Source organism: Dermacentor variabilis, unplaced genomic scaffold, assembly GCF_050947875.1.
Source record: "Dermacentor variabilis isolate Ectoservices unplaced genomic scaffold, ASM5094787v1 scaffold_12, whole genome shotgun sequence".
Lineage (NCBI taxonomy): Eukaryota > Metazoa > Arthropoda > Arachnida > Ixodida > Ixodidae > Dermacentor > Dermacentor variabilis.
Window position 1 is genome coordinate 59,036,764 of NW_027460280.1, and position 14,482 is coordinate 59,051,245.

The following is a 14,482-nucleotide window of genomic DNA, read 5'->3' on the forward strand; positions in this document are numbered from 1 at the left end:
GAGGATGTGACAGTGGGACTTCACTGAGAAACTCATCCACCACTCCAAGAATTTCATCCACATAACACTCTCAAATCTAGATGATTCTACAGGCCACTATCTTCTAAGCATTGGTGCTGGTTAAGGTAGTATGGGTGAAAGGCCGTCATTAGAATCCTCCAAACTTATGACTTGGAAATTGGTACCTGGGCGGCCACATCCCACATGCTAGCATGAGGGTTTGAGGCCATAAATGCTAGAACATCCATGCGTAGGGTAGGAAAAAAAGGAGTCATCCGCCACTGTTTCTGGAAGCTGCCGGTTTGTCTCAGGTTTTTATAATTTGTTTATTGTCGATGCGTTTGGTCTACCGCCACACTACCATGACTAATATATATTTGCGGCCTTCCTCTTGTTGTCATTTGCAGCTCCCAAGGAAAGGATCATCCTTTGTTTATGCTCATTAGAGAAAGACATGGCAGCTGGGACGAAACAAAATGCACCTTTAAACCTTTGCACTGATGTTGTCAATTTGCATTTGTGGTCATAGGTGTGACAAAAAAAAAAGAGAGAAAAAAACCATTCATGCGCTTTATCTACACTAAGACAACAGTTATCACAGCTTATTTCCAACTAACACCAAACCATCGTGTTACTTCAGCCAGGGCACAGCAGATAAGGAACTACCTTGATTATGATTATTTCTTTATTTCCTTCATTTCGTTCTGGCTAGCTCAGAGGGAGCTTGTTCAAGGACGCTGCTTTATGATGCGGGTGGGAGCGCAGTCACGTGGCATTTTTCATATTTCGTGGGGTTCATTTATCAGTTGGAAAAAATTAGTACGTAACTGAAAATACTGCAGCTAGATGTCCCTTGGCTGTTCCTACAAATGCCTCACTGACACTTTGATAATTAGGATAGTATGTCTTGAGTTAGTTCATTAATTACAATTACCTAATTAAATCTCAGTAATGAAAAACATACTGGCAGCTACTGCACTGTATCAGAAACAATATGCACTAGGTTTTCTTTGAGTAATGCAATTGCTCTATTTCTAAACCTGGGTGCATGGTAGTTAATTGGGGCGCCCTGTATATATTTATGACCTCTGCATGCAAGTAGCGATGTTTATCCGTAATAAATGTTGTAAATTATTAGAAGAGTTTTCTTTTTTTCATGATCCGTTAGCAGTGCTTACTGGAAAGAAGCAATACTGAGATGCACATCATTCATGTGCATTTCACCCGCTGTTGATCAAAAACTCTGCCGCAGGGGTCACTGAAGCCTACAGGCTTTTTTCAGGGTGAAAAAAGCATGCAAAGCCATTTGAAGTGAGGTGGGCATACAGCAACATATTCTTTCTCTTGACACAGGCTATCCATACCTTTAGAAATAATTTTTAACCAGCTGCCTCCTTCTCTTCCAAAAATATAATAAACTTCATCCTGTGTGCATATTTAAATATATTGTATATGTGCATGGTGTTTACAGTAGAAATTGAAAACGAAGTTGGAAGTGAGAAAATACGGAGGCAGCCGCTGCTAGTGCTTCTAATGCGCTTGTCCTCCTATTGTCAGAATTTGCAGAAATAAAGCAAAAGTATGAATTAAAAACCGTGCATGTCTGCACCAACAATGCTGCAGTAAGCTATTAGCAACAATAAAATTACGGCAACTATGGGGCCCAGAAGCCCGTAGGTGGCGCCTATGGTGGCATCGACACCACCAACGCTTACGGAAATGGGGGACAACAAACAGGCACAATGTGTGAACTTTCTTGACATGTATGCTGTGAGCACTTGGCACTGGCTTAGTATGGGTCAGTGGGCAAGAGAAATGGATGACATTGTCTCCCAAATTTAAGTTAAAAACAAAATCCAGTATTATTTAGGTGTTTGGGTATACAGCAAACTTCGATTCATTGAGCTCCGATTGCTTTGATTTTTCACTTAATTCGGTCCCGTGCGGCACCCATGCATTTCTACGGGCCCACCCTTTCGTTACTTCAATTGTAAAATCGACATTTGCCGGATAATTCGAACTTGAAAAAGTCAGCATGCATGCACCTGACCCCAATGGTGACCCCTTTAGGGGCAGCATGTCTCGGCAGAGCTTAGGGGACAGCGAACAAACGTCAAATCTGTCAAAAACACCCATTTTCGTAGAAGGCTACAGCGCAGGAACCAACAGAGACAAAGGAGGCACACAAAGTACACAGGTGTAGCGCTGAAGTCAGCCCAGCATCTGTGTACTTTGTGTGCCTCTTTTGACTCCATCAGTTTCCACATTGTAGCCTTCTACTATGTTCAACCAATAAGCCCAACTGGTTACTCTGCTCAACCCATTTTCGGTCTGTCCTAGGAAGATTTTCAAGCAATAATGGTAGCTCATAATGTACGATTACAGTAGTTAACTGCTTCTAATGCACAGCTTTTTTTCCCCAAGAAAATTGGGCCAAAAATTGCCTGCATGTTGCAATCGGATATGAAAACAAAACTGCATTTGTGGTGTTTACATGCTTTACTGCATAAAACGGCTGTATTGATGGGAAGCTGATTTTTAAAGAACTACTTTTTTTTTCTAAGCAAAATTTCTACCTTGCTTAGCAGCTTTAATATTATTTATACATTAGTTTTCTACTTTGTACACATAGAAAGCGGGCACATAATTGATTTGGGGGTGTGTTAGAATCGGGCAAACACTGCCAAGTGAATAGCAGACTGTTTTGACATTTTTTCTGCCTCTTGTTTTATTCAAATTGGATAATTCAATCACTTTTATTGATTCCATCAGGGTCTATTGAACGGAAGTCGACTGAATTGAAATTTCTCAACTAATTTGCGAATGTGTGAGTCAATTTCTGTCATTCACTTTTTGACTGATATAACTGATAACTGATATAAAGCACAATCAGCAGCCGCTCAAAGAGTGTTGGACAGTCCCTTAAAAGCAGGAGCAACAATTGCAACATTTATCAGTAAAGCTTTTTGGCTTTATCTGCCAATGTGACAAACCAAGGAGTGGCATACTATGCTTCACTTTTTGTTCCCCCGCTTCCTTTGCCAGCAATGCCACTTGGTTGGAAGCGTTTTTGCTGAACATCCATTTCAGTGCAGCATCATCGAAGTAGGGTATCGATGGCAGGATTGTCAGCCAGTTGAGAAAACTCAGGTTTCCACTCATAATCAGGATCACCTGTCAGGCATCAACGCACACTGTTAGACTTCAGCTGACAGGTTGTGCTGAAAAGTACTTACCTGAAATGATATCTGAATTATTCCACATGCTATCCTGAACGGTCTTGTCAGCAACATGAACCATGGCACAATTAGCTCAATGATGTGATTCCCGAGAACTTCCAATTTGTGCAGAAATGGAGGAGTTTGGTGAAGGTAGTAACTAAGTGGATTGGGCACTGGCTGGGTCTGCAGTGAACACAATGTGCCCATTCATCATCCATAAAAATAGAGTGGGTAGACGATAGCCTTAACTATTAACAACAAAAAAATTCAGTGTTTCTGAATCATCAGGCAGCAACACTTAAGCAGTGTTTTCAAGCTATACTGAAAAAATTATTTCAGTGGAGATGAGAAATGTAATTCCGAAAGAAAATTCAATTATTTCATGTTTTAATTATTTCATGTTAATTTTTATATTATTATTATTATTATTATTATTATTATTATTATTATTATTATTATTATTATTATTATTATTATTACCACACATCTTTACTATTAAGCACAGTGCTTCAGATACATACGCTACAGTGGAGAACTTCGAATTGGGCCACTATAAAAACTTGTGTATAAAAATATCAGGGGAATTTTACACAAACCACTTTACTTGCGGGTAATTTTACCTGCAAGCTTAAACAGCATCATATAAATGATGGTCATTATTGCACGGTAAGTTGTCAAGTGGATAAGGTGCTTCATATAAGTGTCACTCCTTCATCAAGAGAAAACTTGCGATGTGGCAACTTACTGTCATGCAGGAAAAGGTTTTTAGCCACAAATAATCTTATCCAGCTGTCAAACGCTTTTTGGAAAAGGCCCCAAACCATGATGGCACACACTACACATTTAGTGAGTTAATAAGGGTGTTTGTTTCCATTATGTGTCTCTATGACAACAAAGGACCTTCCCTGAATGCAGTTCATATTAGACATGCAAAATGATTCCATGAAGGAGCATTTATTAGGCACAACCATAAAGCCCTCAAATAAAATAACATTCGCTAAATAGAATTGTGGGATAAGCCATACCTCATAGTGATACATCATGCATGTTAGCTCCCACCAGCATTTGTCACCTCGTACTTTGATCAAGCCCTGCACCATAAGAACACAAAGCACTACTAGTGTGAATGGACAGAAAACAAACTGTACTCTCACTGACAGTGAGCATTGTGATCGTCCAATCTAAAAAGTGCCTCACAAGTAAGCCTGGCACTGTGAGATTTATTGGTACTGCAAGTGGATATGCGAGATGTTTTACCTGACAGCATCATTAATATTTATTTTCGTTAGACAAAAAATTTATGAATCAAAATGACCCACAAGAATTAAGGGGTCAACCCAATTTGATCAGTCAGCTCCACCTAATGTGAAAGTGGGTGAATCATCATCAGCAGCAGCCTGGTTACGCCCACTGCAGTGTAAAGGCCTCTCCCATACTTCTCCAACTACCCCGGTCATGTACTAATTGTGGCCATGTTGTCCCTGCAAACTTCTTAATCTCATCTGCCCACCTAACTTTCTGCCGCCCCCTGCTACGCTTCCCTTCCCTTGGAATCCAGTCTGTAACCCTTAATGACCATTGGTTATCTTCCCCCCTCATTACATGTCCTGCCCATGCCCCATTTCTTTTTCTTTTCAACTAAGATGTCATTAACTCGCGTTTGTTCCCTCACCCAATCTGCCCTTTTCTTATCTCTTAACGTTACACCTATCATTCTTCCTTCCATAGTTCGTTGCGGCGTCCTCAATTTAAGTAGAACCCTTTTCGTAAGCCTCCAGGTTTCTGCCCCGTACGTGAGTACTGGTAAGACACAGCTGTTATACACTTTTCTCTTGAGGGATAATGGCAACCTGCTGTTCATGATCTGAGAATGCCTGCCAAACGTACCCCAGCCCATACTTATTCTTCTGATTATTTCAGTCTCGTGATCCGGATCCGCAGTCACTACCTGTCCTAAGTAGATGTGTTCTCTTACCACTTCCAGTGCCTTGCTACCCTATTGTAAACTGCTGCTCTCTTCTGAGACTGTTAAACATTACTTTAGTTTTCTGCAGATTAATTTTTAGGCCCACTTTTCTGCTTTGCCTCTCCAGATCATTGAGCATGCATTGCAGTTGGTCCCCTGAGTTACTAAGCAAGGCAATATCATCAGCGAATCGCAAGTTACTAAGGTATTCTCCATTAACTCTTATCCCCAATTCTTCCCAATCCAGGTCTCTGAATACCTCCTGTAAACACACTGCGAATAGCATTGGAGAGATTGTACCTCCCTGCCTGACGCCTTTCTTTATTGGGATTTTGTTGCTTTCTTTATGGAGGACTACGGTGGCTGTGGTTCATGAATTTCATGAATTTAAACACCTTGGCGGTACTTTTACACACAATTTAAGCATCTAAAGGGGCCCTGCAATGCACCAGAGAAAGCTTGTTAAGCAGCACCAATGGCATCGCTTCGATGCGGCAATTTCGTGTATGTCATAGATAGGATGTGACGTCAAGGAGTGACGATATGATCATTGGTTAAAAATGTAATGTGCAATTTGCATTTGCATGATATTGCGAATACTACTGTGAAAAAAGCTACAGCATTACGTTTTCAGACATTTCAGGTATTGCACAGCCACGACGACATGTTGCAACCATGGGAACAAGGCATCACATGCCGAGCACTTTGGTGTGCCAATGGCCGCCTTGCGGAAGCTGTTGTAATCATAAAGGTGATGCCATGGCCCCCGAGATTAGACCACACACCACCCGATCACGGAGGCCATGGGAATGCCATCAACTGGCTAAGCAGGCTTGGCAGCCATGGCACGCTGACTTCCGCTAATGCTCAGCGTCTATTGGTGTCACTACGTGACGTCATGGGAGAGTAAAATGTGGCATCTAGAGCCACAAACATTCGAGTGGAGGGCAACTGTCATTTTGCATGTATTTTCAACATTCTCTGACTAATAACTTCGTATTGTGTGGATCAATTTTCATAATTTCTTTTGCTCTGTGTTTTATGTCATTCCGAGAAAACGAGAAAAGACCTAGAGCAAAATATGGGGACATGAAAGAAGCATACCAGGGCCCCTTTAAAAGCTAATGGAGTGCCCATTCGAGATGGCGTAAGAAGTTCAAGTTACCATAACTGTTAACTGCGAAGACAGTGAGAGCAGCTGAGGCATGAAACAAGAGATAGGTTTCTGATGGAGAAATGTATGTACAAAAACAACTTACAGCACCAAGCATGATACGGAAAAGGAGCCAGCGATAGCCCCATATGACGACCGGCGAAGGAGGTGTGCCACGTGGCAGCTGCTTCCATGTCCAGATTGGACAGAAAAAAATTGCCAGGAAGCCTGTTTCAAGCAGCTGGGACTCCCAACCTATGCCAACCATGCCAGAAAGCAACGTTAGAGCCAGTGCAAAAACTCACAGTTGGAGTCCCACACATAAAGAGCTGCTAGAGTGAAAAAGATGGCAATATCACAATACTTACCAAATGAGTACCTTGAAGCACAAAATGAAAAGAGAATAAAATACACCAATAATTAAATCTAATGCATGAGCTTTAATTAACTGTACACATACCGCTTTACCAAAAGGCACAACTGGATACTAAAGTGAACAGTCATGAAGACTGCACAAATCACATGGAAGAGGACGAATGGATAACCAGAATGGAAATGATGGAACAAAATAGAGGAGTTTACTTTATAGCAACAAAATCCACCATGAGAGTGAATGTTTGACCAAGAATTAGAATTTTAACTATATCTAGTCTAATGATTGCTTCAGGAATTGTAGTAATGATTTAAAAGTAAAAGAAAGAACAAAACTAACCAGGGAAATCAAAGTATCAGCGGTGCAGTTACATATTTCATGCAGGCTTATTGCTGCAGATCATTGATTCTCTCTGAAATTAAGAAAAATGTGCATGTTGCTGCATGCAGAAATTAGGTATTGGAGCTGTATCTTTTGAGCCTGCCACCTGAGGCATGTAAAATGTGCTGGCATAGCATGAAAACAACCTTTGAATAATTTGTGCCCATTCTTCATGCACTTGACTGAAATACAGAACCTTGAAGTTCCATGAACTCCCCAGAGCATACTGAATTTGTGACAGACAGCTCTCACATTGATTTGGAAATTTTATTTTTCACTTTCTTGTTCAGTTGCATAGAATATAAATTTGTTACTTCAAAACATGAAATGCGGACCTGCAAGGGTTAAATCCTAAGTGTGGGCTCTATGTAACTTCGAACAAGAAAAATATTTCATAATTTACATGCTCTACATAAGTATGCACCATAGTAAAGTCTTAGTTGCACATTAAGGTGTCAAATATTGGTCCATTAAATTATCTCCTCTACCACTTGTACCCTGTATATGCACTCTCTGTGCTGAAGAAAGTTTATATTGATGCGAAGTGCCACCATCAATACAAGATGGCTGCATGACCTGACAGCTTGGTTAGTAAGTCCCACACAACATTAAAAGCTTTGGATGGAATGCAAGATAGCAGAGGCAGACCTTACTCTTTCAGTAGCAAGTGGTTAATCTGTGCCCATTCTTCACACACTTGTGACTGAAATACAGAATCTTGGGAGCTCCATAAGCTCATAGCAGCACACTGAATTTGTGGCATTAAATTGGTTTCCTGGTATATTTCTTGCAATAAATGTTGGTAGCCCACACTCTGTCCTTTTTCTCTTTCTGCCCTTCTTGTATTTTGTGCAGTATGTTACATGTTCAGCCTGAACCAGCTGCTCTGTAACGGAGTACTTGTGCTACACCATAAACATTTCCAGCAGCCTATTACATATTAACAGGTCAGTTTGCACAGAGATCAACATTTAAAATGTTTCACACCATGTTCACTCCAATTTCCGCAGGCCTAGGTAAGCTTGGCAATGAGCTTTCTTTACTGCAGAACAGTAAAGTTGGTGGACCATAATAAACTTGTTCTCCTGGGCATCGCAGTCATGTGTGTAAAGACACATGACTGTGCAGCACAACTCTCAGCACAACCGCTGAGTGTTGTGTCCTTTTTCTACAAACACATTTTTATCATTGGCAACTGTGAGAATTCACTCCTTGACTGACTGGGCTGAATAAAAAAAAAACAATTATTCATTATTATGTGCCCTCAACTATTCAATTTATACTGATTACTTTGTGTTAGTTGGCATCAAAATGTGAAAGAGTAGGCTCCAACGCGGACACAAGTAACTTGGTGTAAGCAGCAGCAATACCAAGGCTCACTTCTGCCTGTACTAATGATGAGTCGAGCTTGTCAATGTATCTGTTAAATATTGCTACTGAGTCAGATTAACCAATTTAGTAAAGCAATGAAGGGGGCTAGTTGGTGAACGTTCATGGTTATATTGCACTCGGTTTTACAAACCCGATATTAAGGAAGGACAGGATGTGGACAGACGCAGCGCAAACTGCCAACTGTTTAATACTGTTAAAGAACGCGCTTATATACAAGGAGATATTAACCACGGCATTTTTCTGCATTATTAGACAACTGAGCATGCTCTTTGCACATATGTGTCCACACACTTCTTGGAACAGCCACTATAGGTGTGAAAAGAATCACAATCATTATATGAAAAAGAAAAGCCAACATAATACAATATAACCTCATTAAATGAAATCTCAAGGGACAGAAGAAACCTGTTCAATTTCACGTGAGTTTTGTTTACTGAGAAAGACGTGCAGGGGTCAGTTTTCAAAAAAAGTTATGAAATAGTTAATGTAAGAGCTAGTTTTCACAAAACCAAAAAGAGACAATAAACTTATTCCGTGCTTACACAGCCAATTTTGCTTGTTCAAGTGTCGCAACATCTGTGGTTCCGTTTAAACAGAGAAGTGAACATTTTCGTTCTGATTAAGTATTTTTGCATTAATGAAATACAAAACCAACTGACTGAGAAGCAGTTCCATTTAAGCAGCAATATTAAGTGATTTCCATCTGCTGAGATTGTACTGTAATCACAGAATCCCCAACCATGCCCCTGATCCCCCCCCCCCCCCCGTCTGACACTTTTTTTTTTTCACAGTTCTGTACTGCTTTGAATGCAATAATTATTATCAAAAGAATTGAAATATTACCATAGCTGTCCTACGTTTACAAGGGAGTGGTACAAAATCCACAGGAGAAAGAGAGAGACTGCATTTGCTGCTCCTGTCACTGTGATGCCCAATGCTAGGACGGTGCCCACAGATGCTATGCAGTCAAGCAAAGTGTCAACATCAATGTATTCGTGGAGCCACATTATGGTCGGAACTCGCAGCAGTGTCTCACTGTGGAAGCCTTTGTACATATCTTTAATCTGAAAGGGACAACAGTTTCAGAATATTGATGCAGTACAAAAGACCAAGGAACAGAATAGAAAACAGAACAGAACTGGTTTAGGGCTTTGTTGGATGAAGTGCGCACACACGCACGCACGCACAACCTTCACAACCTTCACAACCTTCACAAACCTCAAACAAATCAAAATTGCAGGCTAACTCTGAGTCACACTGCTGTCACAAGTGCTCTATTGTGAAAGCGAAAAGTTGTTGAACGAAAATTCATCCTGGTCCTGTAATCAAACCCAGAACCAGCGCCTTTCTAGGGCAGTCACTCCAGCATTTGCGCTAACCAGGAGGCTGGCAGATTGCAGAGCAAGGCTGAATTGACAATTCGAAGTGCAGGAACAAAGTAGGACAAATTAAGAGTTATTTTGAAAGCAAGCTCTCATAGTGACGCCCCTTCCAGAATAAAAAGAGCAAGGAAACATGCACGCACATATTGTTGGATATACTTGGTATTGGGTAAAAAAGTATGATTTTAATAAGTTTAAATACAGTTACTACAAGAACAACATCGGCAATCTTTGGTACCATGACTAGCTGATGAAATGCTTGAAAGAAAGATCAGCATGAGACATTGAGGAGGGCGTAATGGTCGTGATGACATAAACATCAAACAAATAAGGAGAGTGTACGGAAGAGATAGTTGATCTCAAAATAATGACAGTTCTTTTTTTGTTTTAACCATCATTAAAGGATCACCAAAGATAAACACTATGTCAGTTTAGACTGGTAAAGTATTCTGACAACTCTATTATCATTACCTTGGTGATATAGGTTGATTATTAGAAGATAAAATTAAGGTCAAAGTTCTATTCTTTTAAACTGCGCACTGGAACCCTAACACTGGCACATCAGCGTGACATCACGGATCTCACAATATTTTTTTTTTTTCCTATTTGGGTCGCATTGGCTCAGTAAATGTATCTGAAACTTGCCATGTTCAGTCTTTGGGTCCTTTGGAACACAAAGTAGTCTATTTTTACTGATAAAGAATTAACTAGGTCCTAGCAGATGGCATCAAACTCCATGATGTCATGGTGAGCTGGTGTGGGAATTTCAAGGCAGTGTCGCCACCCGTCTTTCCTCTTTGCGCCTTTCTTTCTCCATACCAAGCTTCTGTATTAAGAGTGGATTTTTTGGCATTATAGAAGGTTAATTTACTAATACAGGTGAAATCATTTCTCTCTTCAGTGTCCCTTTAACAAGCTCAGAAAGCTCAGTGTGCAATATTGCAAAAACAAATTACACAGATTGTTCAGACATAAGCACATTTGTATGGCAGATTAAGTGACAAGAGATAGCAAGCACGTCCAAGGCAAACTGATCGTATAATATGCAAGCTTAAAAAGCAAAAAATTAAGTTCAGTTTCATTATTATCTGTCCAATAAATGTATAAAACTGATCCTTGCAACATGAAATCACTTGCAAAGTTGTGCAGACTACCATTTATGGACATCGATCATCATCATCATCATCATCATCATCATCATCATCATCATCATCATCATCACCACCACCACCACCACCACCACCACCACCACCACGACCACCATCATTATCCTCCTGTTTTATGTCCACTGCAGGACGAAGGCCTCTCCCTGCAATCTTCAATTACCCCTGTCCTGCGCCAACCAATTCCAACTAGCACCTACGAATTTCCTAATTTCATCGCTCCACCTAGTCTTCTGCCATCCTCAACTGCATTTCCCCTCTCTTGGTACCCATTCTGTGACCCTAATGGTCCAACGGTTATCCAACCGGCGCATTACATGAACTGCCGAGCTCCATTTTTTTCTCTTATTGTCAATTAGAATATCGTCTATACCCGTTTGCTCTCTGACCCAAACTGCTCTCTTTCCGTCTCTCAACGTTATGCCTAGCAATCTTCGTTCCATCGCTCTTTGCGCGGTGCTCAACTTGTTCTCAAGCTTCTTTGTCAGTCTCCAAGTCTCTGCCCCATATGTCAGCACTGTTAAAATGCACTGATTGTACACTTTCCTTTTCAATAATAATGGTAAGCTTCCAGTCAGGAGCTGACAATGTCTGCCGTATGCAATCCAACCCATTTTTATTCTTCTATGAATTTCCTTCTCATCATTAACATCTATGAAATCAGAAGTGGGACTATGGGAAAGGTTTCGCTATAGAAGGTCTCAGTATTGTGCTAGTATTTATGTATCCAAGCAACATTTTTTTACAGCCAATAAAGAGAAAAAGCAGTTACCCTTTCCATGTAAAGGTGTGCAGGAAGAAGACCCTGTTCACCCACCAAATATTTGTTTTGATTGAGGGCAACAAGAAATGCGACAACTGTAAAAAAGACAACATGGTCAGTTACACCATATGAAAACATTTGTGTTATTCTCCACACAATGAAAGGAACTTTACATGCTGCAATGTAACAGTGCTAACGTAAAAGGGACGAAGAATAAAAAGAAATATGTTGCTGTGCATCGTCTGTTGGTGCTGCAATGCTAAGTCAAAAAAGAACCTGCAGTGGCCACTACTCAGCTAGGCAGTGGTCAATGAAGATAAAAGAAAAAAGAAGCTCTCGGTATCTCATACCCAACAAAAATGATAGCACGGAGGTGATTACCTTAGATTGCATTAAGTCCATGCATATTGTGCCAGTTTAAAATCAAATCAATGTTTATTCATGTCGCAGAGTACATGGAAAGAGAACAAGAGTGAATGGACTTTACATCATCTCCCATCCTCTTCACCACTTCTCTGACACCATCCCGACACCACCCACAGCATTAAATTTTGTGCCAGTGTTGCACACTATGTGAACTATTGTTAAATGGTTGGTGCACTTGATAAAGTATGGATCGCCTTCTGCCAGTTCTACTAGACAGCACCTGTGGTTGTGGCTGCCACTAGACGGGCAGCTGATGAAGAAAAAGACAAATGGGCATGAACAATACTGCACATCAAGAACTCCCAGTAAACCTCTGAAACAATCGTGCTTTTGCAGACAATAGAACAGACAACCAGGCTTTTTGGTAAGGATTCATTATGAGTATGGCAATGCAAAACACAAGGACAAGAAAGTAAACGGGATGGCAATATGATGCCCATTCTGTTTACTTCCTCATCCTTGTTGTGTTTTGCACTGCTGTAATCATAATGAATTGTGTTTTGATCTCCCTCACCTATGATTCCAACACAGCATCAGTACATCCGTATGAAGAGGGTGCCATAAATTTCTGAGAAACATAACACAATAACATGTCAGGAGATAAAGACGCCATTATGTGGCTTGCCATCTTGTATTCTGCACTAGGAGTACACATGGAAGCTTCATAATGTAGGCAACACTTGCCTGAAACGGCCTCTTGTGCACACTTCCTAGAACAGCTCAGAAGGTGACAAATACACATTCCAAGATGTGCATTTCAGTCTTGTTCTTGGACAGAGCAATCTCATTATGGAATAGTGTAAATGGGACTTCAATTACTGTGTAAATTGCTGCAGAGTGTGCCTTCCTTTTCTTTTTCTTTTTTTTTAAAGGTAGACTAAAGCTGAAAGCACTCCCTTTTCTGTTCCAGCACTGCAAAGTGTTCTAGCAGTTTGGTTGTCTGTCATGCAACAAACCAATAGGAGACAGTATTTGAACTGCACCCGGAAAGTCGTGACGCATTTGAGAAGTATGATATTGTCAGTTCTTAAGGGAAATAGAATACCAATGACATGATCACTTTATGTGCACATTATTAGTAGTTGAAAACACATTCTGCTGCAGTTATGCTTTTCTTATACAGTGAAAAGTTCAGCAAAGACAACTAATATTTAACTAACAGTGCAGTAAAGATCTTAAGCAAAACATTATTCATAAAGTGTGCATTGCCTGACAATTGCCAATAATCCATTTAGCAAATATTAGCCTTTCATAAACATTTTTAGCATGCATGTTGAAGCTGCAGTTGCAAACATTATTCACAGAATGAGCACCACATCTTGCACAATAACCAACAAGTTGATTATTCACAAAATCTACCTGCTACAGTGTGCTCAATGGCTATGGCATACTGCTACTGAACATGAGGTCATGGATTCAATTACCAGCAGCCATGTTCTGATGGGAGTGGAATGCAAAAATGCTCATGTACAATCACCCACAAAATACTGTAGGGCATGTGAACTCATGGCTGCACTCTAGGATCACCGGTGCAGCTGCCGTGGCTGTGCACCTAAGCAAGCCTGCACACGCACAGTAACGCCTAGAGGCATGGCTTCCTGCCCTCTTACAACAATGTTTGGGCATGCCGATGGAAATGCTCACTGAAGTTGATGATGCAGTGTACTGGGCTTGATGTGGTGAAACTGCAGTCTGTTAACAAGCGATACACAAACTCAAGGTTGGCTTGCTGCAACGGTGATATAGTACTGAAGTAACATTTGCTTCACAGCACTAACATGCAGCTCTGGTGGGCCCAAGTAAAGTAGCAGATTACACAAAGACATGTCTCTAGGCAGTGTGCCTGTGCAGATTTGTTTCAATGTGTTGCCATGGCAGCTGCACCGATACACCCCGGGGCGCAGCCACGCGTTCATGTACCCCGCAACATTTTGTGGGTGGTTGCACTTAGGGCATATTCTAGTGGTCATTTCAGAGTACTTGGACAGCACTATAGAAGTCATGCAAAACAGCTTTAATGCTGTGTTTTAGCATGACCAACTGGCATAGTAGTGACAATGTGGCCCAATTACTGTGACTGGAGACCAAAATCCTTGCAGTAGTGCTTGAGTCCTGTCTTACACAAGTATTATAGCACTACCAGGGCACTCTGAAGTGACAAGTCGAATATGGACTTATATTTCAGTGCATATCAAAGAACCACAAATGGTCGAAATTAATGCCCCCCACTCTCTTATAGCCCAACTGTTGCTTTAGGACATT

General features: G+C 40.8%; 1 protein-coding gene across 3 annotated transcripts in view; it reads right to left on the reverse strand.

Annotated features, from left to right (window-relative positions):
* Positions 1–14,482, reverse strand: part of LOC142565986 (lipase maturation factor 1-like) — a 32,969-nt gene that overhangs the window by 12,846 nt on the left and 5,641 nt on the right. The window contains exons 2-8 of one of the 3 annotated variants that reach the window (XM_075676653.1): positions 11,804–11,889; positions 9,330–9,550; positions 6,709–6,719; positions 6,447–6,595; positions 4,247–4,312; positions 3,237–3,404; positions 3,009–3,174 (exon numbers count right to left, since the gene is read on the reverse strand). In XM_075676653.1, the coding sequence (XP_075532768.1) occupies positions 3,009–3,174; positions 3,237–3,404; positions 4,247–4,312; positions 6,447–6,595; positions 6,709–6,719; positions 9,330–9,550; positions 11,804–11,889 (867 nt within the window). Of the gene's footprint in view, positions 1–2,993; positions 3,175–3,236; positions 3,405–4,246; positions 4,313–6,446; positions 6,596–6,708; positions 6,720–9,329; positions 9,551–11,803; positions 11,890–14,482 lie in introns of all 3 variants that reach the window. The other 2 variants (XM_075676651.1, XM_075676652.1) reach the window with 2 other exon arrangements.